The sequence below is a fragment of the Rhincodon typus genome, chromosome 6 (assembly GCF_021869965.1).
Source record: "Rhincodon typus isolate 14 chromosome 6, sRhiTyp1.1, whole genome shotgun sequence".
Classification (NCBI taxonomy): domain Eukaryota; kingdom Metazoa; phylum Chordata; class Chondrichthyes; order Orectolobiformes; family Rhincodontidae; genus Rhincodon; species Rhincodon typus.
In genome coordinates, this window is record NC_063337.1 from 86,261,592 (window position 1) to 86,286,674 (window position 25,083).

Consider the following 25,083-nt stretch of genomic DNA (forward strand, 5'->3'; position numbering starts at 1 on the left):
CAGTGGGTGGGAAACTACGGTCGTGGAAGAAGCAAGCCATGTCAGCAGCGAGGCTTTGGAAGGTGGCTTCATCCAAACAGATGCAACATAGGCGAAGGAACTGGGAGAATGGGATGGAGTCCTTGCAGGACATGGGGTGTGAAGAGCTAAGTGAAGGTAGCTATGGGAGTCAATGGATTTGCAGTGGATGGTCGTGGTCAGTTTATTCCCTGAAATGGAGACAGAGAGGTCAAGGAAAGGAAGAGAAGTGTCAGAAATAGATAATGTGAAAGTTATAGAGGGGTGGAAATTGGAGGCAAAATGAATGAAGTTTTCAAGGCCCTGGCAGGAGCATGATGCGGCACTGAAGCAGTTGTCAATGTACCGAAAAAAGTGTTATGAGAGGGGGCCAGTGTAAGACTGGAACAAGGATCGTCCACATAACCCACAAAGACCCATGTGGGTGCCCATAGCCACTCCTTTGACTTTGTAGAAATGAGATGAATTAAAGGAGAAATTGTTCAGTGCAAGAACAAGTTCAGCCAGGTGGAGGAGAGTGGGGCTGGATGGGGATTGTTCAGGCCTCTAGTCGAGGAAGAAGCTGACAGCTCTCAGACCATCCTGGGTGGGGAATGAAGGTATAGAGGGATCGGACAGCCCTGGAGAACAGGAGGCAGTTAAAGCCAGGGAACTGGAAATTGTCAATATAGTGATGGGCATAAAGGGCATCAGAGGAATCATGGATATGGGTGGGCAGGATCTGGACAAGTGGAGACAGGATGGTGTCAAGGTAGGAGGAAATGAGCTCAGTGGGGCAGAAACAGGCTGATACAATGTGGCCTACCGGGGCAGTCTAGTTTGTGGACTTTGGGAAGGAGGTAGATGTGGGCTGTCCGAGTTTGGGGAACGACAATGTTGGAGGCAATGGAAAGAAGATCTCTGGAGGTAATAAGGTTGGTGACAGAGGTGGCAACAATGGCTTGATGTTCGGACGTAGTGTCATGGTCTGGGGGCTTTAGGAAGAAGCGCCCAGGAGCTGGCATCGAACCTCACAGGGTAAGGAATAGTGTGCAATAGCACCACCTTTGTTGGCCAGTTTAACAACAAAGTTAGGGTTGGACCTAAAAGAGCAAAGTGCAGCAATTTCAGAAGGGGACAGGTTAGAGTGGGTGAGAGCAGCGGAGAAACTGAGACAGCCTGTTTCATGTCAGCAGTTTTCAATGAAGAGATCGAGGTGAGGTCAGAGACTGGGGAAGGAGTCCAAATGGAGAGTGAATACTGGAGGTGGGTGAAAGGATGATTAGAACAGGGGTGGAGGACTCCTGCCCGAAGAAGTGAGCGGAGAGAGAGATGCGGCAAAAAAGCAGTTCAACATCATGACGAGCTGAGTCCTTTGCCAAGGATAGTATGTTCAGTCTCAGAGAGGGGAAGGTCAGGAGGTAAGGGTTGGGGGGGGTGGTGTTGGTCTCAGGGGGACAGAAAGTCCATCTGAGGGCTGGAAAGAGGTGGGTGCTAAGGGCTGGTCTGCAGAACAGATGTTGAAGTCTATAATTTGCTGGAGCTTTGTGCCTTGATGTCTGTAAGAAAGAGAAAAAGTCTTTTGTCGAGGCGAAGGATAAAGTGTGACTGGGGACCGGCGCAGCTTTGAGAGAGGGTGAGAAACAGTGTGACGTTGATATCTTTACATGGAGTGTAGATCTTTTGTCTTTCACGTTTGACTAATGCAACAATGAGATGTGCGAGCTGTTTGTCACTGCCTGATACTTCTCATGATCTAGATCCCCATACAGTACATGCTACTTACTGACGCAGAATAAATTAATTGTAAGCAGCATATTTTTACGCAAAAACAAAAAGACTGAGGTAAACAAATTGTGGGAAACAGATTGCCATCACAGCTTGCAAAGACCAACCACCTGTCAAATATTCACTTCAGCTGTAACTTTGCTCTTCCCTATCATTGTCGCTGCAGTTTGTAGTAAGAGATGCCTGCAGCTGGTACCTCGTAAAGTTGAGTTTTCCTGGATCTGCACCTTAAAGAGGTATGAAGATCTTCGATAGTAAGATGCTAATAACGCCTCTTTTAGTACTAGCGTAAGGTTTACAAATACAAATGGGTGAAGGATGATTGCGTGGACATTTTAGCAGAAGTGACACACATTCTTGAGTGACAAGAAAGGTTTATTATTAGTGGTAAGAGAGGAAGTTATAGTAGAGAACTATTTAATGCAATAAGTTATAGTGGAGTGAATTCTGGAATAGCGAGATTGGCATATGTGGAGAGGTTGAATCGATTAGGATTATATTTGCAGGAGATCAGAAGAATAACAGGGGATCTCATTGAAACCTAAAAGATTCTAACAGGACTAGACAGAGTAGATGCAGGAAGGATGTTCCTGATAGCAGGGAATCCAGAAGCAGGGGTCACAATCTAAGTATGCTAGATGAACCAATTAAGACTCGGATGAGGAGAAATTATTTCACCCAGAGAGTGGTGAGCTTGTGGAATTTACAACAGCAGAGAGCAGTTGAGGCCAAAATATTGTCTGATTTCAAGAAAGAGTTGGATATAGCACTTGGGGCTAAAGGCATCAAATGATATGGGGGTAATGTGGGAACTGGCTATTGAGTTGGATGATCAAACAAGATCATAATGAATGGCAGAGTAACCTTCAAGGGCTGAATGGCCAAATGCTGCATCTAATTTATGTTCCTATGACTAATAAACTACATTATAAAGTAGTACTACACCTACTACAAACCAATAGCTTGTTTACAGAGTCTAAATGCAAACTAACTTGTTCCACCCAAAGGCAGGCATTTAAACCTCAGTGGGCAGAGCTGTTCCAACATCTCCAAGTTAACCCTTTCAGGCCAGCTGTCCTATTAAAACTTGCTTTTATTTGACTTGATTTATTAATGTTATATGTACCTAGGTACAGTGAAAAGTTTTGTTTTGAGTGCAGTACAGGCAGTTCATACAATACTAAGTACATTAGGGTAATAGAACTGAGCGAGGAATACAATGTTACAGCTGCAGAGAAGGTGCACAGAGACCGATGGGAGGGGTCTTTGATTATGTTGGTTGCTTTCCCAAAGCAGTGGGAAGAAGAGCGAGAGACAGTGGATTGAAGGCAGGTTTACATGATGTTCACGATTCTCTGTAGTTTCTTGGGAAGAGCAGTTGCCAAACCGCACTGTGAGAAGCCTTGTGGACAAGCCAAATTTCCTTAGCCTTCTGAAAAAATAGAGACGCTTTTGCACTTTCTTGACCATTGTGTTGACACTGGTGGACCGGGACAGATTATTGGTGATCATCACTCCCAGGAACTTGATGCTGTCAACCATCTGTACCTCAGCACCATTGATGCAGACAGGGGCTTGCCCTCCACTCCACTTCCCGAAATCAATGACCAGCTCCTCCATTTTGTTGATGTTGCTGGTGAGTTTTTTGTCTTTACACCATGCCACTAAGCACTCAATGTCCTTCCTGTATTCTGCTTCATCATTGTCTGAGATCCTCTAATGACAGTTGTGTCATTAGCGAACTTGTAAATGAAGTTGGAGTGGAATTTGGCCATGCAGTTGTGAGTGTATAAGGAATGTAATAGGGGGCTGAGTACACAGCCTTGCAGGGCAGTGGTGTTGAGGATTATGGTGTTGTCACCTATTCTTACTGATTGTGGTCTATGGGTCAGGAAGTCAAAGATCCAGTTACAGAGGGGAAGGCCAAGTCCTGGGTCTTGGAGTTTATAGATGAGTTTATTTGGAACCATGGTGTTGAAGACAGAACTGTAGTCAATAGCATAAGTCAGGTGTAGGCATCCTTGTTATCCAAATGTTCCAGGGATGAGTGTAGGTCCAGGGAGATGGTGTCTACTATGGATCTGTTGCTCCAGTAGGCGAATTGCAAAGGATCAAGGCAATTTGGTAGATTGAGTTGATGTGAGCCATGACTAATCTCTCAAAGCACTTCATAATTATATAGGCCAGAGCCACTGGGCGGTTGTCATTGAGGCATGCTGCATGAGTTTTCTTTGGTACTGGGATGATGTTGGTCTTCTTGAAGCAGGTGAGGACTTCAGATTGTAGTAAGGAGAGGTTAAAAATGTCCACAAATACTCCTGCCAGCTGGTCCACACAGGATCTGAACGCATGGCTGGGGTCTCCATCTGGGCCAGTTGCTTTCAGTGGTAACAAGATGTAGAGCTGGATGAACACAGAAGGCCAAGCAGCATCAGAGGAGCAGGAAAGCTGACGTTTCAGGCCTACTCTTAAGAAGGCCAATCTAACGTCTGCATTGCTGACAGTGGGTACGGGTACATCTGAAGCTTTTGGGATAGGTGACATCGTTTCACTGACCTTCTGCTCAAAGTGAGCATGGAACTTTTCACTTCTGGCCTGAGTCAGGGTCATGATCTGAGTCAGAGTCATGTTCAGAAATTGTTTTCTAAGTCACAGTTAATTCTTGGTGTCAGATAACGCTGGCCTGTTGTGAATACTTCTGCTTCATAACCACAAACAGGCATTGAGTCAAATATGTGATATGCTACTCTCATGATTCACACTGCAGAGAAGGATGCCATTCAGCCCACTGTGCCTGTACTAGATATTGAGAAAGTTACCAGATGAGTTCTATCCTCTCTTTTTTTTCTCAACTTCAAGCTGCTTCTAATCAAGTATTTATCCAGCTTCCTTTTGAGTGTGACTACTCAATCTGTTTTCACTTCTCTTTCCAGCAGTGCATGCCAGATCATAACTTGTTGTGTCAAAAAGTTGTCTTATTTCACATCTGGTTCTTTTGCTAAGTAGTTTAAATCTGTGCCTTTTGGTTTCTAACAATCCTTCCAGTGGGAACAATTTCTCTTCATTTACTCGATCAAAATTATTCATCATTTTCAAGACCCCTGTCAACATCCTGACCTGAATTTCACTACAGGTAGCAATTGGAAATAATGTTAAACCATGGCACCACCATATTTTGTAGCATTAAGATAAATTAATCACCAAGTTTGATTTTTCTCTTCAGTTCTAGCACAATCAACCAGAAGCTATTCTTCAAAGTTTTGGCAAAGATCTGTAGCTTGGGTTGTGGATGAAGTTGTTGACTTGCTTGCCGAGCTGGCTTGTTCTCGTTCAGACGTTTCGTCACCATGCTAGGTGACATCATCAGCGGAGCCTCCGATGAGGCGATGTTATTCTACTCCCCTTGGAATTTATACTGTCTGGTCCATTATGGTGAGTAGTGTCATTTCTGGTTTTGATCTGTATGGGTTTGTATGTTATTATTCTAATATTCTTCCAGCTAATTATTCTAATTGGATATGGTCCAAACCATATAAATACAATCAACAAACACATAGAATTGGACACCATATACAAACCCATACAGATCAAAACCAGAAATGACAGTACTCACCATAACAGACCAAACGGTATAAATTCCAAGGGGAGTAGAATAACACCACTTCATTGGAGGCTCCGCTGATGATGTCACCGAGCATGGTGACAAAACATCTGAATGAGAACAAGCCAGCTCGGTGAGCAAGTCAACAACCTGAGAAGCTATTCTTAAATTTATGTTTTGCGGATTGTCCACTCGATTTTCATTATCTCATGCAGAAATTACTGAATATATCAGCAACAAAAACAGAAGTTGTGGGGAAAGCTCAGCAGGTCTGGCAGCATCTGTGAAGAGAAATCAGAGTTAATGTTTCAGGTCCATTGACCCTTCCTCAGAGGAAGTTCTGAGGAAGGGTCACTGGACCCAAAACATTAATTTTGATTTCTCTTCACAGATGTTTCCAGACCTGCTGAGGTCTTCCAGCAACTTCTGTTTTTGTTTCTGATTTACAGCATCTGTAGTTCTTACCGATTTTACTGAAAATATTAGGATTGCCTACTAATTATTTCTATTTTAGATAAATTAAGTTATTTCTGTGTACATTTTTTCAGAGAAAGTTATCATTGAAAATTGAGAGACATCAATAGTTTTTTTTCAATACAAATCTGTTGTGCCATTTTCCTTTAATTACTGACATATAATTTGTAACGGTATACAGGTATTGATGGACATCTGAACAAGGAAATTGGATTTGTACAGCATCATTCATGATTTCACCTCATGTACAAGTGATTTGCAGCCAGTGAATTAATTTTAAATTGTAATCACTACTGTCATGCAGAGAAGCACAGCAAATGACTTTCCCTTTACAAAACCTCACAAACAGCAATGTGATGATGACTAGATAATCAGTTTTCGTAATATTGCTTGAAGTTTAAATTTTGGCCAGAACACATGCTCTTTGAGAAGTATCATAACATCTTTTATATTTATCAGAGGGAAAGCTAGATATTCAATTAAAGGTCCCATCTCAAAGATAGTACCTCCAGCTTCTGCTGTGAACCTGCTGTGAGGCTGAAGCTGCAAGTTTCTGAGAGAAAAAAAGTTACTGACCTACACCTGAAACATCTTATACAGCCATTCAATTAATGCATTGCTGCTAGCAGCAAGTAAGACTTTGGGAACAATGTCAAAACATAATTGAGATATGTCTATGACTGGACCAGCTAGGAAAAGAATAGAGTGGTCATTAGAAAGAGGTCATTTGGCCTATCAAGCTTGCCCGGCTGTCTGCAAGAGCAATTTAGCTCGTCATACCTACCTCCTCATCCTCTCCCTGAAATCCTGCATAATTTTTCCTTCAGGTGATTATCCAATTCCCTTTTGAAAGTTTTTACTCAATCCGGCTCTGACACACTCACAGCCAATCCGCTCCACATCATAACTACTCGCTTTGTAAAATAGTTTTTTTTCCCCATGTTACTTTTGGTTTGTTTGCAAATCACCTGAAATCAAGGATTTGTAGTTTTCAAACTTCTGCCAATGGGAATACTTTCTCTTTGTCTAGATTTCTCATAATTATGATCATCTTTAGATCATCTCAATTTTCTAACCCTAATTTTTTCAATCTATCCATGTAACTAATATCCCTCAATTCTGGAAAGACGCTTGCAAACTATTTTTTTGTAAGCACTGCTTTTTCAGGACTCCCTTGGAGACGATGGAACTGGTAGCAGTAAATGTGGACAGCCATTAGCTGGGAATGTCAAATGCCATTGGCTTGCAATTTTCTGATTGTGGGTTTGACGGTGTTGACTTAAATGGAGCTTCTCCAAACATGAAGATTTTTTAATTTAATAAGAGATCGAAATCAATGATTGCTACTTTTAAACAAATGTCCTGTAAATAATGTGCAGGCCTATGATAAAAGAGCAATGAATTGTGTGACTAATTGGAAAGTCTTCCACAATACCAACATAGGCACGAAGGGCCAAATGGCCAACTTCACTGGTTTGCCTCTGTGTTTAATCCTATTTTAGTTTTCTCGTGTGATCACAGTGCAGTACTTAATGTAAATTTTGTTGACTCTGTGCTCTTTGAGCCCCCGATGTTCAAGTAGAAATGGAATTGTAACACAAACCAGATTCTAATTCCCATCATCATCCGGAAGGCATTGAATAATTCTCCATGAATAAACATTTTAGAGAAACTGCTCCTGGCAGCAAGTCTTACTGATGAGGAACTCCAATTACAAACCAATCACGGAATTCAGTCAGTGCATCAAATCTCCTGATCCATGCTCCTATTGGGAACATTCCCAGTAGAAGCTGAATTATGATACATGAATCCCAATATTTTCTGATGGACATGCCAGCAGAAAAGCCAACAATATCATTTTGCACTGTGATGTTGTTTCTCCGCCAGCTTTTTCTAAAAAAAACCTATTGTGTCACTTTGTGGTTTTGATGCAATATTTTCACTTTCATGATTTATGCAGTCTACAGCACCATTCAAGGCCTCTGCATTGTATTCATAGTAAATGATGTGAGCAACACATTGTGTATCCTGCTGTAATTTACAGACACCTTCCACAAATTTTCGAAAAGATGTGTTGAAATTATACCTGATAAATGGATAATACAGAAGACAGCTATTGAGCTAATGAGTCCCAGGAAAATACGAAAGAGAAGAATTGGTGAGAATAAAAACCAGACCAGATAAGAGATTAACCAAAAATGAGGTATTGCAGAGCAAACATGGTAAAGTACAATATGATTATGTTTGACATAAGATGGTGCAGCAAATCAATGCAAATTTTATTACAATTTATTTGCCGCATAAGTGTTTATTTTGTTTTTTTTTTAATTTGTTCCTGTGTAGAAAGTGTTACTTGTGAATAAGGTTTGCTTGTTTCTCTCCACATCTGACTTTTCATCATCATGGGACAGTTAGAGGATTTGTCTCTAGCTCTCTGCCAGTGGTACACTGAATCAGTCACTTATGATTCACTGGCATGAGAGCAGCTTAACAATTGTTTGTCTTTAGAATTTCCAAAGTTGTCCGGGAAAGCATTAGTTCTGCAAATGTAGGAAAGATAAGGCTCCCAAAGGTAAGGATGTTGCACAAGTCCTTTCCCACTCCACCACACCATTTGAAGGTTCTCTAATATCCCACGGTAAAAGACATCTTTCAGTTATCATATCCAATTCCTTTTCGGGTGTGCTCAGTCCTGGAGTGTCCTCTGGTAGAGAGCGAAGTGGGTAGAACAGGATGAGTCTATTCATGCCCTTGAGCATATTTAACCATTTAATTAGATAATTGCCGATCTGTATGTTACCTCCAGCTAATAAACACAAAATAATGCGAATGCTGGAAATCTCAAACAAACACAGAGAATGCCATCTGAATGTCTGGCAGCATTGTGGAGTAAGAAACAGACTTATTGTTTTGACAGCAGTATAACACTTCTTCATGCCTCTCACCTCCATCTACACTTCTAACTCTTAATTCCCTCTTAACTTCTCCTAATTCCCTAACTCTTAGCACACTTATTTGACAAAAATAATCTCAATTTTAAAAGTTTGAGTTGAGCACAGTCTGAAAAGCTTTTCAGTAAAGTGAAGTCATCATTTTCACTACCATCTCTAAATGGGCTTGCTCAAATTTTCAGGTTGTATATCTTTATTTGCAATTGAACAATACCCACCATCAGCATCCCTTCCACCTCCTCCCATCAAATGCTTTAATTGTCTTAAACACCTCAATTAAAACATTGCTTTATATTTGCTACTTGAAGGAAGACAAGTCTCGTTGGCATGATCCTCAAAATGTAACCCTATAAGTTGCATTATCAATCCAGTGAATCTATAACACAGCTCCTCAGGTCAAATCAATACATTTTATGAGATGGCAACAAAGGCCTAGATTTTTACTAAGTCAGGGTGATTCTGAAGCCTTTTATAAATGACAGGCTGGTCCCAATTCTGAGATTTCTTATCCCATTTTCAGCCTTTTCTGATTTGCAGGAGTGCCATTTAAGGATGAAAACTGCTGAAACTGCATCAAGTTCTCACGACCTGGTGACTCCATTGTGCAGTCGTGGCCCATTGCACTTCAGAGGTGTCATGGACTATCGTATGAAAGATGAAATCTTTTAAAGCTGCATTCAAAACTCTTCCTAATGCTCATATACAAGGCTATGCCTTTGACCACACCCATGACTCCTCAGACCCCGCCTTTGCCAAGCTTTGCAACTTCCATGACCATTTATACACTATGCAGAACAAATTAACCCTCTAATGACAATTTGGATGTGTCAAAAGAGGTTTTATAAAATTTACTACTTTCCACAATGTTAATAAATGTCCTTTTACTTGATGGTAATAAAAGCATTAATCATTCCACCCCTTTAAATTATCAACAACAGAGACTGAAAGCACAAGTAACCTCTTAAATTAGTGTAAATAAAATCTGTGCACTTGACAACAGAGATCAGAGAGCCAGAACTGTCACTAAAGTACATTGTTGCATGGGGCTCAGATGTTTGAACAAAGTAATAGATTTCTGGGCTGTCAGTAAAGAATGCATAATGAGCCAGTCCATTTTCTGGTTCTATAATACAAACATACGAACATATGAATTAGGAGTAGGAGTAGGCCATTCAACACTGCTAGCATGCTCTGTTATTTAATAATTTCATGGCTGATCTGACTGTAGTCTGTATTATACATTCCCTCTTACCACCAATAACATTTCACTCCCTTGTTTGTCAAGAATCTTTCTACTCCTGCCTTTAAAGTATTTAATGACTCTGCCTCCACTACTCTCTGGGGAATACAGTTCCACAGATGAATGACTCTGAGAGAAGAAATTCCTCTTCACCTCAATCTTAAATGCAAGTCACTTTAATTTTCAACTCTGTCCCTGTTTCTGCAAAGGGAAACATCTTTTCAAACATCACCCTGTCAAGACCACTCAGGATTTTATCTGATTCAATAATGTCATCTCTCATCATGTTAAAACCAAAAGGATATGACCCCCACTGTCAAAATCTTTCACAAAGGGTAACCACCCGTCCCTAGCATCAGTCAAGATTACATTTTCTGAAGCTCCCCTCACACGTCTACAAGCATCCTTAAAGAGGAGACTGAAACTGTACACAATACTCCAGATTAGACCAGTATTTCATTTGCTTTCCTAATCACTTGCTGTATCTGTATATTCACTTTTCTTTATTCGATTCATGTACCCATACATTTCGATTCATTTGTACATCAAAGTTCTGTAAATTAATTCCATTTAACACATATGCTGCTCCTCTATCCAAACTGCTAAAGTGGATATGTTTATCCCACATGATACTCCATCTGCCCTGTTTTTGCACATTTGCTGGAGTCATAGAGATATACAACAAGGAAACAGACTTTTCGGTCCAATGCATCTGTGCCGATCAGATATCCTAAACTGATCTAGTCCCATTTGCTAGCATTTGGCCCATATCCCTTTAAACCCTTCCTATTCATGTACCCATCTAGATGCCTTTTTAATGTTGATATTGCACCAGCCTCCTCCACCTCCTCTGGCAGCTCATTCCATACATCCACCACCCTCTGTGTGAAAAAGTTGCCCCTTAGGTTCTTTTCAATCTTTCCCCTCACCTTAAACATTTGCACTCTAGTTTTGGACCCTGCCAATTTACCCTATCCATGCCCCTCATGATTTTATAAACCTCTATAAGGTCACTTCTCATCCTCCAATGGTCCAGGGAAAATAGCCCCAGCCTATTCAACCTCTCCCAATAAGCTGAAACCCTCCAACCCTGACAACATCCTCGTAAATCTTTTCAAGTTTCACAACATCCTTCCTAGAGGACGGAGACCATAATTGCACGCAATACTCCATAAGTGGCCGAACCAATGTCCTGTGCAGCCATTACACAACCTCCCAACTCCTATGCTCAATACACTAACCAATAAAGGCAAGCATACAAAACAAAACTGCCCCAGGATACGCATATAGAGGTGAACTGTCTAGCCTTGGCTCCCACAACATGAATAAGCCATCCATCAATGGGGGTATACAATGAGTTCTGGCAATCTGTTTTTTTTAAATGGCAACACAATCTTTGGTTTTTGGTTAAAAACAATATTTTTCCCATTTTTAAGTCCACGGTCTAAAAACAAATTGTCTTTCCACATGTTATGGATGATAATTTCAACATTACATTACACCAGAAAAAGCCCATGTCTGATTCTATTTTGAAACCTGCACAATATATTACAGATTTTACAACCAAATTAGGAAAGGAATCAGAAACAAAAACAGAAGTTGCTGGAAAAGCTCAGAAGGTCTGGCAGCATCTGCGAAGAGAAATCAGAGTTAACGTTTCGGGTCCGGTGACCCTTCCTCAACATTTTTTGTTAATTCAAGGAAGCCTGGCTAAATTAGCTCAATTTTCAAACGTAAGTTCATTTGAGTCTGGCAGAAAGGTAGCTACAAGCGAAGAGATCCTTTCCAAATTAGCTGAGGGGGGGCGGAGGGGTAATGAAAGGGAGCCAGTTCATCCTTCCTCACCCAAGAGTTTCACATTTTCATAGAATCCCTACAGTGTGGAAACAGACCCTTTGGCCCAACAAGTCCACACCGACCGTCAGAGCATCCCATCCAGTCCCATCCTCGTATAACCCACCTAATCTACACATCCCTCAACACTACAGGCAATTTAGCATGGCCAATCCACCTAACCTGCACATCTTTGGACTGTGGGAGGAAACCGGAGCACCCGAAGGAAACCCACACAGACACGGGGAGAATGTGCAAACTCCACACAAACAGCTGCCTGAGGGTGGAATCGAACCCGGGTCCCTGGCTCTGTGAGGCTGTAGGGCTAATCTGGTAGCCCATATGGAACTGTAATCACGAAGTGTTATGGTTCAGGGGGAGGCCATTCAGTTCACCGTGCTTGCGCCAGCAATGAAAAACGAATATCACTTGTTTTCTGGCTATGACCAGGTGAGGGCTCTTATCACAGTTTGAACCTACAGCCAAAACAGAAGAATTAGAGTGGGTAAATTTTCACATTGAAATCAAATTTTAAAGAAAAAAAAACTACCAAAGATTTTCTAGAAATTGCATTGCTACAGTGTAGAAATATCTGTATTTGATGCCAGTACATTCCCAACAGAACTAGAAGTTATTTTTGAGGTTTTAAAAAGGAAGGCTGGACAATGGTTGAGGAAACTACTAGAGTGACAGTAGAGAGATTAAAATTGGAGCAAAGGAAATTAAAATTTCAAGAAATAGAAAAGGAATGAGTATATGTGTGTGTCTGTCTGTGTGTGTGTGTGCGTGTGTGTGTGTGTGTGTGTGTGTGTGTGTGTGTGTGTGTGTGTGTGTGAGAGAGAGAGAGAGAGAGGTGGCGGGGGGATGGGGAAGAGTGAAGAGAACGTAGAACATAGAACAGTACAGCACAGTACAGGCCCTTCAGCCCACAATGACGTGCCGAACGTTTACCCTAAACCTAAGGCCTGTCTAATCTCCACCCCACCTTATACTATCATCAATATGCCTATCCAATAGCCGCTTAAATGCCCTTAAAGAGGCCGACACCACTACCCTCTCCAGCAATGCATTCCACGTCCCTACCACTCTCTGAGTAAAGAACCTACCTCTGTCCTCTCCCCTATATCTACCTCCACTCACTTTAAAACTATGCCCCCTCATAATAGCTACCTCCACCCTAGGAAAAAGTCTCTGGCTGAAGAGATAGAATTCCAGGAAAACTGTGGGAAAATGAGATTGAACTAAGACAGCTTGACCTGAAGAGCAGGAATCCCTCTGCATCCCATGAAGACACTACTATCTTAGGGTTAAGAGTGGAGACAATGCAGTTTGCTCTCTTACTTTCTATGTTTGAGGAGCGAGAGGCAGCAGCTAACTTTATCTTATTTGATCAGGTAGCACAGAAGTTAAAGTGGCCAATTCAACATCAGAGTAAACTTTCAGGCAAAGTGCACAAGACTTACTCCCTCTTGCTTGACGAAAGTGCCTCTAATTTTGAGGCAGTAAAAATACGATTTTAAGTGCTTAGTGCCAGAGGTGTGCTGCCAAATCTTCCATACCCACAGGTTTGCCTGACGAGAAGTACCTGGAATTTGAAAAGCTTAGCAGCTTGCTTTTCACCAGTGGCAATGAGCACTTCAAACAGAAGCCACTTACAAAAATCCATGAAATACGACAACTAAAGGATTCTATCTCACCATGAATATCCATAGAATCATAAAATCCTTACAGTGTGGAAGCAAGCCATTCAGCCCATCAAGTCCACTCCAACCCTCTGAAGACCATCCCACCTAGTCCCACCCCATCCCTGTAACTCTACGTTTTCCATGACTAATCTACCCAGCCTGCACATCTTTGGACCCTGGGAGGAAACCAGAGCATCCAGAGGAAACCCACGCAGACACAGAGAGAATATGCAAACTCCACACAGACAATTGCCCAAGGGTGGGATTGAACCCGCGTCCCTGCTGCGAACTACTGTGCCACCACGCCACTGCAGTGGAATTAAATCACGGTCGAAAGGAATCAGAACTACTGAATGTCAAACGACCTGCAAAACTAGGGATCTTAAAACTGAATGTTCAACTATCAATGCCAACACTATTGATCACCTCTGCTGCAATAGCCATAATGTTAAATTATTCACCATTTGCAAACAGTTCACAGGCAGATCCATATATTAGTTTATTTTGTTTCAATCCTTTTGCACTCTCCTTTTAATTATAATCTGTGTTTATATGTGTCACATTAATACTTCTTCTCCCATGTAGTAACCTGTGGCTGAGCTTGTTCATATGTGATTCCGTTAATTTCATGATTGAGGCCTTATTTAAATAAACTTGAAGAGCAGTCAACGTTGGACACATTCTAGTCAGGCAGGGAGTTGATCGGTGGAAGTGAGATTGTGAAAAAATTTGTGACTCTTTGACGGAGAGAGAGATTGCCATCTCTAGTATTCCCATCATGTCTGATAACTCAATACCCAATTGCACAAACCAGGACTCAGCAAATTTTGTAATTTTCTTTCCTTACTAACTCCGCTACACTTGTGTAAATAATTATATTCTGACATCGCCCCAAATTACCTACCTCTAAACAAAAGTGAACAACCAGTGAATGAAAGTGTTTTACAGCGAATTAAGTATTTTTAAAGAGTAAGGAAGCAAGCCAGCCAATTTACACACATATAGCTATATTCCAATATTGGTTTTGTAATTCCTATTATTTCATTTCTGTTTACTTATTTCCCCATGCTTCATGGCCTTGGGCTTTCCTCTCTATCTGCTTGTATGAGCCTCACATTTTCAATTTCAAGTTGTCCACCACCATCATTCTTTCTCCCCTGTCGTCCAACTCTTTCTAATCTTCCTTCAATCATCTCCTTCAGCAAGTTGTCAAACCTTAGAATATGGCCATTTTAATCTTGTTGCCTTTTCTTGATGACCTCCAATAATTAATCTTTCCATTTCCACTATTCTAAGAGCATCTTTATTGCTCTTGTCTTCTCTCCTGCTGACCAGCTATATCCTCCTCCAGAAGCACATTTCTCATAGAGTTATAGAGATGTACAGCACAGAACCAGACCCTTTGGTCCAACTCAACCATGCCGACTAGATATCCTGAATGGATCTAGTCCCATTTGCCAGCATTTGGCCCATATCTTTCTAAACCCATCTTAATCATACACCCATCTAGATGCCTTATAAATGTTGTAATTGTACCAGCCTCCACCACTTCCTCTGGCATTCTATAGGCGCAGCACCCTCTGTGTGAAAATGTTGCCCCTTAAGGTCCCTTTTAAAACTTTCTCCTCTCACCTTAAACCGATGACCTCTAATTTTGGACTCCCTTACCTTGGGGAAAAGACCTTGACTACTTACCCTATCCATGTCCCCATGATTTTATAAATTTGTATAAGATCACCCCCCAGCCTCCGACACTCCAGGGAAAATAGCCCCAGCCTATTCAGTCCCTCCCTATAGCTCAAACCCTCCAACACCTGCAACATCCTAGTAAATCTTTTCTGAACCCTTTCAAGTTTCCTGTTGTTCAGTGTCCACTTTTCCACAGATCCATATTTCAACCTGTACAAAAAAATTACTCCAAATCACAGTTTTGTGATGAGAATTCAAAAAAATGAATGAAGCATAAAGAACACTAGCAAGAGTGGGAGAGTGATAGTGTTCTTCCATCTGGACCAGAAGGTTTGGGTTCAAGGCTAAACTGTCCTAAAGATGTGTCATAACACATCTGAACAGGATATTGAAAAATACCTATGTGACAGGAATACATTTCTACAGTGGAAACCTTGAAAAAAGCTCTTGTGACACAGTGCTAGTGTCTCTACCTCTGGGCCAGAAGATTTGGATTCAAGTCCCACCTGCCCCAGGCATGAATCATAATTTGTTCTAAATAGGTTAATTAAAAATATCTAAAACACCAGCAAGAAGTGTACATCGGCTTTCTGGACAATGATAAAGGTTTTGACTGAGTGAATGGACAAGAAGCCATTTGAATTGCTCGAAGCAATAAGAGTTGATTGGAGAGATAAAAGATTACAGCTCTCTATGTGGAATAGATTACTGTTATTTGGGCATCTTTTGATGAAAATAAACTTGCTGTAGTCTTGAGTGCTGCTAGGGAAGGTTGCCTACACCATTATGCTTTAATACTCATGTGGAAGACATGGTGAAAAAGGCACTCAAAAAAGTTTAGAAAGTTGGCAGGGTAGGAAGTCAATTGTTGAATGTAATGGAATTTGTAGGTGACCAGGTAATAGTGGTTGGCACAGAAGAGGACTTATTGGTATTAATTGACAGAATGAATGAGGTGGTGAAAGCTTTTGAAATGAAAAATTGATGTGAAGAAACAAGTTATGAATTTTAAAAGCAATAACAGTAGGAAGGTAGAGGCCTGGATAAATGGTCAAAGCTGAAGCAACCAGTCCAGTTTAAGTACCTAGGGACCATCAGAACAATAGGTGATTACTGTCAGAAATAAATCAGAGCTGGAGTAGCAATGGCAAAGAATGTGCTCTCCAAACATAAAGAGTTGCTCAGCATAAGAAAAATCGAAAATTGCTGTTGACGAAATACTCCAGGGAAAACGGATTTTGGAACAGTAACTAAGTAGACTTTTATTCTTGCTACGCAATACCCACAAAGCTAGATAAAGCAAGAGCTCTTCAACCTTTGCAGAGAGAACTAAACAGAAATTATGTATTCTGTGGAGGAGCTGAAATTCTACAATTGGCAAGAACAGCTAGAAAGGCAATCACATGTGACTGCTGAGAAAAAAAATCAAGTGGAGAAGGATGGGGGTGGTGAGGAATGACTTGGAATGAAATTTTATATTTTGTGATGTATTATAGATGCTGCTGTTTTATTGATTTATCTTCCTGAGTTCTACCATCACATGGAAATTAATTAATTTGAATTGTATGTGTTTCATAAGAGCCCAGCCAATGTTTTCATTTGGAGGAATGTTCTGAATAATGCAGCTAAATTAATTTTCTCATAAAAGCAAGATATATTTCCGAAGTCAGTAAGCATACAAATAACAGCAACTTGCATTTTTATAGCACATTTGATGAAGTAAAACATCCAAGGTGCTTTATGGAAAGTGATTCAAACAAATTTTATCTCTGAGGTGTCTGAGAAAATATTAGGTCAACTCACCAATAGATTGGTCAAAAGAAGCTAAGTTTGAAGGAGCACTTTAAAGTAGGAGGGAGAGGTACAATGAAGAGGAGTCTTGGAGAGGCAGTCCCAGAGGTTAGGAAGTTGGCAGATGAAGATGTAATCACCGAGGTAGAGAATTTTAACATTGCATTCTTGCGGGTGTGGTACCAATGTCGGTCAATGTGCACAAGGATGATGAGTGAATGAGACTTAGTGAGTGCCAGGATGTGGGTAGCAGAGGTTTTTGGTGAACTCATGTTTGTGCAGAATTAGAGATAACAATGGCAAAGATGAACATTTCAGCAGTTCAATATTTCCTTCATTATGTAAATCCACACAGTAAAGTCTCCACCTACACTTTACCACTCTGTGACGATACTATGTTGTTATGCTGCATTGCCAGACTGGGCTATTACACTGTTGTTTGGATTACAAAGCAATCTATTTGTAAAACAAGTTCTGAATGGCATATTTTAGCACCCAGAAAGGGACCTATCCAAGAATTAGGACTTGGATCTCTAATAGATATCAAGACAATTAGACAGAAATAAATCATTAATTTTACAACTTGATTCTCTTGGTTTTCTCTAAGCTGTTCATCAGGAAATGAAACTGTTCAAAAAATGTGATATCATGTAAACCAATAGCTTTACTTGGCTGTCTTGAACAACATTTTGTACATTTACTGGCAAAATTACAAATGCCGGATCAGGGGCAGTTTTAATGTCTGACTTCTTTCTTAAATTGTTAATTTCGTAAAATGCATAAAATATATCAAATAACAATTCCAGTTTGTACTGTTCTGCGAAGATTAGCAACATACAGCTGTAGTTTTATCTATTTGTATACTCCAACCTCCTAACAAAGGTAGGCTCATGAAAAGGGAATATGTGACATTTCCAATAAACTGAAGTACAGGGAAAGGTGTTGACCTGAACTAATTAACATTCACGGCAATGTTAAATGTGCAATGTAGACATGCTCTTTGAACAATGGCTCAGTAAATGAAGTGATCTTTGATGTTGAGCATGAAGAAAGCATCAGAGGCAAAAGTGCCAAAATGATTTCCAGAAGTTCTGCATTTACTACAACACGAACAAATAATGGATGGATCTGTCAGTAATTTCAGCTGGGACATTCTGAATTTGTGTGCTTATTAAAAAGACTCAACAATGACTAGCGTTTGAGCTAAATTGTGATTTCTGAGAAAATCTTTTGATTTTCCCTCTCCAGGAACACATTATGGAGGTGATCAAAAATCAGGAATTTCTGCTACTTCCGGCAGACGACATTCTTAAACTTATTGTAAGTGATGATGTGAATGTTCCAGATGAAGAGACAATATTCCATGCCTTGATGCTGTGGGTGAAATATGACATTCAAAGAAGATGCAGGGACCTTGGAAGACTACTTGCTTATGTCAGATTACCATTGCTACCACCACAGGTAAATTGAACACAGTTTTAAACGTTTTTATTTCCCTTTCTCATCTCGCATTTTAATTTTCCTATACACTTTAATTTCCTATCACTAAAGATTAAGATGCTCAAGTCATTTGCTTTTAGTTACAGTGAATAAGAATGTCAAGACATTCTGTCTGTTCCCATTTACTCCCCAAGTAAACCCCATCCCACCATCACCTGTACCTTCATCTCAACGAAGATGTTTAATATCATACTGTGCTCCAGCTAATGGCCATGGATGTTATATTCGAGCTTGTCAACTATTAATTATCTATTTGATTTACATGACTCTAAATAATGTTCAAACTAGTCAAAGCGATTTGCCATTTGATTTAATTGCATTTCCACATCAAGCGGTCAGCTTACGATATTCACCAACACCTTAAACTTACAATCCAAATTCCTTGCAAGGCTTTTGCCCTATTCTGTAGGAAACCAGAGCAGAAAATTGCCTTCAGCCATCTGCTGGAGTCCCCGAAAAGAATCAATTGAAATCAATTTGGACAAGATCCATCAACTTCAGGTGCACCTTCAACTGAAATGGAATATCCTAGCTTTGGCTTCACCTAATTCAAATACATCAAACTTCTTGAAAACAATAATAACATCTTCACTCGGAGACTAGATTACATGATATCATGAGTAGGTTCGCAGACAATGTCTGAGAACTATAATTGAGTGAAGGCACAGAACCAGGTGTTGTGGGTCAGGTATGGGATTTTGGTTTACAATCAGTTATTTCCTGATTTTTAAGAGGTTCAAATCACCCCCAGATCTCTGCTTTTAGTCACTGGGCTTACAAAGGGAATGTGAAATGAAGAAGGCAGTAGACAGGTGTTTCAGGGCAAAAGAACCTCTGTGTTTATTCACAACACAAAGTGTAGGTATAACATAAGAAACATAGGTAAATGTAATAAACAGGGAAATTGACACAATCAACTTAACAGAGGACAGTAATACTATTAAATACACTACTAGCTGGATTAAATGCTGTTAGAACCTTAAAAGCAACAGCTTTAATCACAGAAACCTTAATCAGGCTTCCTACCCTTGTGGTCCCAATGCACTGTCACCACATGCCTTCCCCTCCATGCTAGCTAGGTTGGAATTTTGGGATCTCAGGAGTGTCATCTCACTACTGAGGAAAAACACGATTTTGAAATATGCCTGGCTGTTCCTGCTTGCCATAAACCAGACCCTAGATTAACACTTTGGACTGCATAGGCTTGTCAGTTTAAGTTGAGTCCGAAGATGAGGGTAGTGGATCTATCGGGTAAGTACTTGGTTTTCTTTACTTTCTGCTGGTTTTATGGGCCCTGTTTTCATCTCAGGCTATGTCTAAGGCCTTGTTGTATTGGTCAGGTTGGTTGGTTTTCAGAATTTGTCAGTTCTTGGAACTGCTGGTCGGGTCAGTTGCCATTGGTTCCCCTGTTTCGGAACAGGGCTGCGTCTGGTAGCTCTTACTTGGAAGCTCTCGGATAGTTCTTCAATACTCTCAATTGTTCTTGGGATTGCTGTTGGAAATAACTCTTGGGATTGCTCTTGGAAATAGCCGCCGGATTTGCAGTTGGAATACTCTCTCGAATTGCCCCCCGTAGGTGAGATTGGGCCTGATTGTGGGCCCCCTATTTTCGAGCCAGATCTGTGCTGTCCATTGTGTTTCTGGGGTTCCTTCTGAAGTCAATTGGTTTCGTGGTCATTAAGAGTTTGTGTGAATAGATGTCAATTGAAGCTGAATGCCCAGTTTCTCTGATGTAACAAGGTGTAGAGCTGGATGAACACAGCAGGCCAAACAGCATCATAGGAGCAGGAAGGCTGACCTTGTTATCTCAGATTCTCCAGCATCTGCAGTTCCTACTATCTCTGCCCAGTTTCTCTGTAGGCTCCATACTGTCTCTGCTCTGTAGCCAGAAGTATAAAATCTGTCTCAGGCTAGAGCCTTGTTAGTGTCGGTTGATTGTTCTTTTAGAGTGGAGGTGTAAATTGGAATTCCAGGCTGTTTAATAATATCAGGCAGAAATCTCCATTCTGTTGGCTCTATTGTGTATTTGCTGCAGCTTGAGTCCAGGATTCTACCCAGTATTTTAGATATTCGAAAAGTCCAGGGTCTTGTCCAATATTTTAGATGATGGGGATTTTTGCTCGATCCTACACAGGCAAATACCTATGATATGATTAACTGCAAAAGATTAACTGTCTTTTACAAGACCACCGTTTTGCCTCATTCTGGAATTTAAATATTCTGCAAAGATTAAATAGCAGCCCATAATTTTCCATGTCCCTCTGCACGGGCCATCTGAGAAAATGTAGCACCTTGAATGTTCATGTACTCATGTGTCAGTGACTGTGGTTCAGATGCAGCAGAATTTCTGATTGCAGGGCATGTTAACAACATCAAAAGGAAGAATAACAGACCTGCAGGAGGGCCTTGCAAGTCTCTGTTTTTGAAAATCACATTGAAATTCTCAGGGACAATAAAAAAGTCTAGAGACAGACTCTCTCAAATGGGTGCTAATAACATTCTTATCAAGGTTTTTGTTCTTTGTTGACTTTGCTTTCACTTACTCAATATCATGCCATCCAACCATCTATTCAAGCACTATGAGAAAACAAGGTGTAGAGCTGGATGAACACAGCAGGCCAAGCAGCATTAGAGGAGCAGGAGGCTGCTTGGCCTGCTGTGTTCGTTGAGGCATATATATTTCAACAAAAGTCTTGCAGCTGGTTCTTGTTAGTATATGTCTTCTGAATTAGAATTGCAGCTGTAAATTCATGTGACAACCTCAGTGCCACTCATTCCGTTTAGAACAAGCAAGAATACATGCAAACCACTCTGATGGAATTTGAATTATGAACTTGAAGAGGAAGCACTGGAGAAAGCATTGTGCTGGAGTAAGTGGAGGAAGCAGTTAAACTCATCTATTTGATTGGCAGGATTATTTGGTATGGTATGTCACCTTGTTAACTAATGACATATCCTGAGCTAGTTCAGAATGCATCTCCTTGGGTTCAAATTATAATTCATTTCAGGAAGATGTCCCTAATGCCAATTGGATATCCTTCCAATTCACATGCCCACCCCTTTCCTCCTTACTTTTTCAAAAAAGCTGTTTAGAAATAGCCTTTGCGCTCTGGCTTGCTCCTACCATTGCCTACCACCTATCACCATCATTCTGCCTCCACCCCGTTCCCCACTTTATCTGCAGCTTTCCCTACCCCCACATCTAGTCCTGAAGAAGGGTAATACTCAAAACGTTGACTGCTCCTTTCCTCCAGATGCTGCCTGGCCTGCTGTGTTCTTCCAGCCTCCTGTTTGTCTACTTTGGATTGCAGCCCTCTGTAGTATTTTTTGTCTCAAAGGAATCTGAACAAAACTAGTGATGCAGACACAGCACAACAGCAACTTTTTGTAGCGCCATCAACTCAGTAAAGTGCACCAAAGTGCTCTGTAGGAGTGTTAGCAGATAAAACGTGAAACCAAGCACATAAGGAGATGTCAGAAAAGGCTTCGTCAAAGAGATTTTTTTAAGGAATCTCATAAAAGTAGGGGAGAGAGAGTTTTATAGAGGAAATTTCAAAAGTTAGAGCATCAACAGCTGAAGGCTTGATAATAGATGATGGAGTGGTGAAAATGAAGGATATGCATGAGGACCATAAGATATAAGAGCAGAATTAGGCCATTCGGCCCATCAAATCTGCTCCACCATTCAATCATAGCTGATTTGGCCAGAATTGAATGAGTTTATAGAGATTATAGGAACAGTAATGCTCAGGAGATAACTGCCTTGTGATGGAAAAATATTCTAGTGTTTTGATTGCAGCTGACAAAAGCCGGTAGCCTGCTTCCACAGATTGCAAGTTTCTCCCACCAATTAGTGTGCCAGGGAAACGCTTCAGCACGAAAACAGTTCAGAGAGAGATCTGTAATAGGATGAGTAAAGGGAGTACAACAACATTAGTTAAATACCTCAAGGGATGGTAAGTCAAAGTGAATTGACAATGAAACAAGTATAGAGTCATTGGTTTGAGAGGAGACGTAAATGGATAAAAGAGGAAAGCAAAGCAGGAGGGAAACATAGAAATGGGAAAGGCTCCTGTGACCCAGGAATAGGAGAGAGTAATGCTAAATTGACACTTTGTCAATTCGAAAGTTTCAATGGAATGCCTTTGTTATGCATTTCGAGTAAGGAAAGTGGCAGCACATGGAGGTTATTTGTTGAAGGAACAATGGCGATGATGTATAGTACACACTTGAAACAGCCACTGAAAGCCCTCTGACAGACAGCAAACCTTCTAAATGCTACTGCATACATTAGAAGCCAACAGGGATTAAGATAAATGCAGGCAACATGTGGTGTTGACTGTCACCTTTATCCATCCTGTTAATCCATACTGATAATTATCAGTTTTTGTCAATAAAGAATGCATGCCATTTATCCAGCAAGTCTTCACAGTATACAACATAATGTCCATCCAATTCAAATTAACACTACAGTTAATGCTGCGGTATGGACAGACCCTTCATCCTCTGTACTCCTTTACTCAAACTTGTAAGACCTTCTGACTTAGCTGAGTATGAATGATTTTTTTTGTGTTATTGGCACTTATATGAAATGTTCTTTATGAATCTAAGCAGAGAATGAAATATTGGGGGTGTCAATGTGATCTGTGATAGATAACTTTACTCCTGTCTGCCTGACAGTTAACTATAAGCAAACCTGAATAAAATGATGTCTATGTGCTTGTCCTTTTCACATTATTCAGTCTCATGTGACTAATATCAGATGGTAAACGAGTGAAATAGCAGCGTGGACTAGGGTTTTTTTTATATTGCCTGCTTATCACTAAAACATGTCATGTAGCTGCTGAGCTGTAAAATATTGATCGCTCTCAGAAAGGTATGGCTGCCCATGTTTGCTGCATTAATGAATGTTCCCTGTGTTTGTCTTATTACTGTTGGCTTGTAATGTGTACAGTAGCATTTAGAAGGTTTTCTGCCTGTCAGTGGGCTTTCAGTGACTGTTTCAAGTGTGCAGTATACATTGACACAATTGTTCCTTCAATAGATAACCCTTATGCACTGCCACCTTTGTGATTCAAAAGGAGTTAAAAAGAAAGGCTTTCCATTAAAACTTTCAAAATGACAAAGTGAAAGGCACTTCCAAAAACAGGAATCTGGTTTCATCTGTTATCAGTTGACTAAAAGGAATGTCTCCAGCTTTGAATTGAAATATAAAACGGTAAAGCTTGAGGCATTTCTGGAAGATGAATAACACAACTCAAAATGCCAAACTGCAAGAAAAATGTGCAAACATTTGTCAGGCCTCCTTAACAGTGGTATGAGACACAACCTTAAAACCAACATAAACTTTCGTCAAGTTTGCCAATAACTAAGATGTATGCATTCTTATGTTGCATTTATTATTTTGCAGGGTAACAATGAGTTAAATATGCAAATTTAACCCACTTTCAGAAAGTCATTAACGATTAATGTAATCATTAAGAGCTATATGTTGATTAATCCATAAAATAAAACATCAGATTTTACTGGAAACAGAAGATTTCTATGTCCTTTTGTGCTTTAAAAAAAAGAGCAGAATTCAGCATTGCCATCTTTGGGGAGATTACTAAATTTCTGTTCAATCACTCCAGGAAGTAGTGAAATCCTCAGAGTTTGGAAAGAGAAAGTTGAACAGACATCCTGGGGTTGAAATCTAAATTAACCAAGGAATTTTGTTTTGAGAGTTGGGTTGTCTGTATCAGCACTTGCATTATTTACTTTGATCTTGTCCTTTAATCCCTTGACAGTCTTTCCAAACTAATTACGGCATATATTTGGAGGACTTTTGCAGGCCTTAAAATTATTATCAATACAGAATGAAATGGTTAACAGGTTGCTGTCTAAGCTGTTCTGATGTAATTCAGCTTGTTCATCATCCTGAGCAGCAACAACTGATTAGGAAGGCAAGTTGAATGTTGGTATTTATTGTAAGGGAATAAAGTGAAAACAAATGTCAATTGTACAAAACTTTGGTGAGACCACATCTTAAGAATCGTGTACAGTTTTAGTCTCGTTATGTGAAGAAGGATAGAATGACCATAGAAGCAGTTCAGAGAAGGCTCACTCGTCCCATTCCTGAGATTAAAGGCTTATATTATGGCGAAAGGTAGAACTGGTCAAGCCTATATCCATTGGAATTTAGAAAATGAGAGGTGATCCAATTAAAACATATAGGATTCTGAGGGTGAGAGATAGTAAGAACTGCAGATGCTGGAGAATCTGAGATAACTAGGTATAGAGCAGGATGAACACAGCAGGCCAAGCAGCATCAGAGGAACAGGAAGGCTGACGTTTTGGGCCTAGACCCTTCTTCATTTTCGGTCATAGATCTGTGGAATTATCATCTCAGAGAGCCGCAGAGACTGGTTTGTGGAATTTGTTGAAGACTGTATTTTTGATAGACACAAAAGTCAATGATTATGAGGGGCAGATAGGAAACTAGAGTTGGGGACACAACCAGGTCAGCCAGGATTTTAATGAATCACCGAGCAGGCT

At 40.5% G+C, this 25,083-nt stretch overlaps 1 protein-coding gene across 1 annotated transcript in view; it reads left to right on the forward strand.

Moving 5' to 3' along the window:
- The window catches only part of LOC109934869 (kelch-like protein 1), a 353,701-nt gene that overhangs the window by 200,481 nt on the left and 128,137 nt on the right, over positions 1 to 25,083 (forward strand). Inside the window, exon 5 of the mRNA XM_048598407.1 lies at positions 18,298 to 18,510. Coding sequence (XP_048454364.1) covers positions 18,298 to 18,510 — 213 coding nt within the window. The remainder of the gene's footprint in view (positions 1 to 18,297; positions 18,511 to 25,083) is intronic.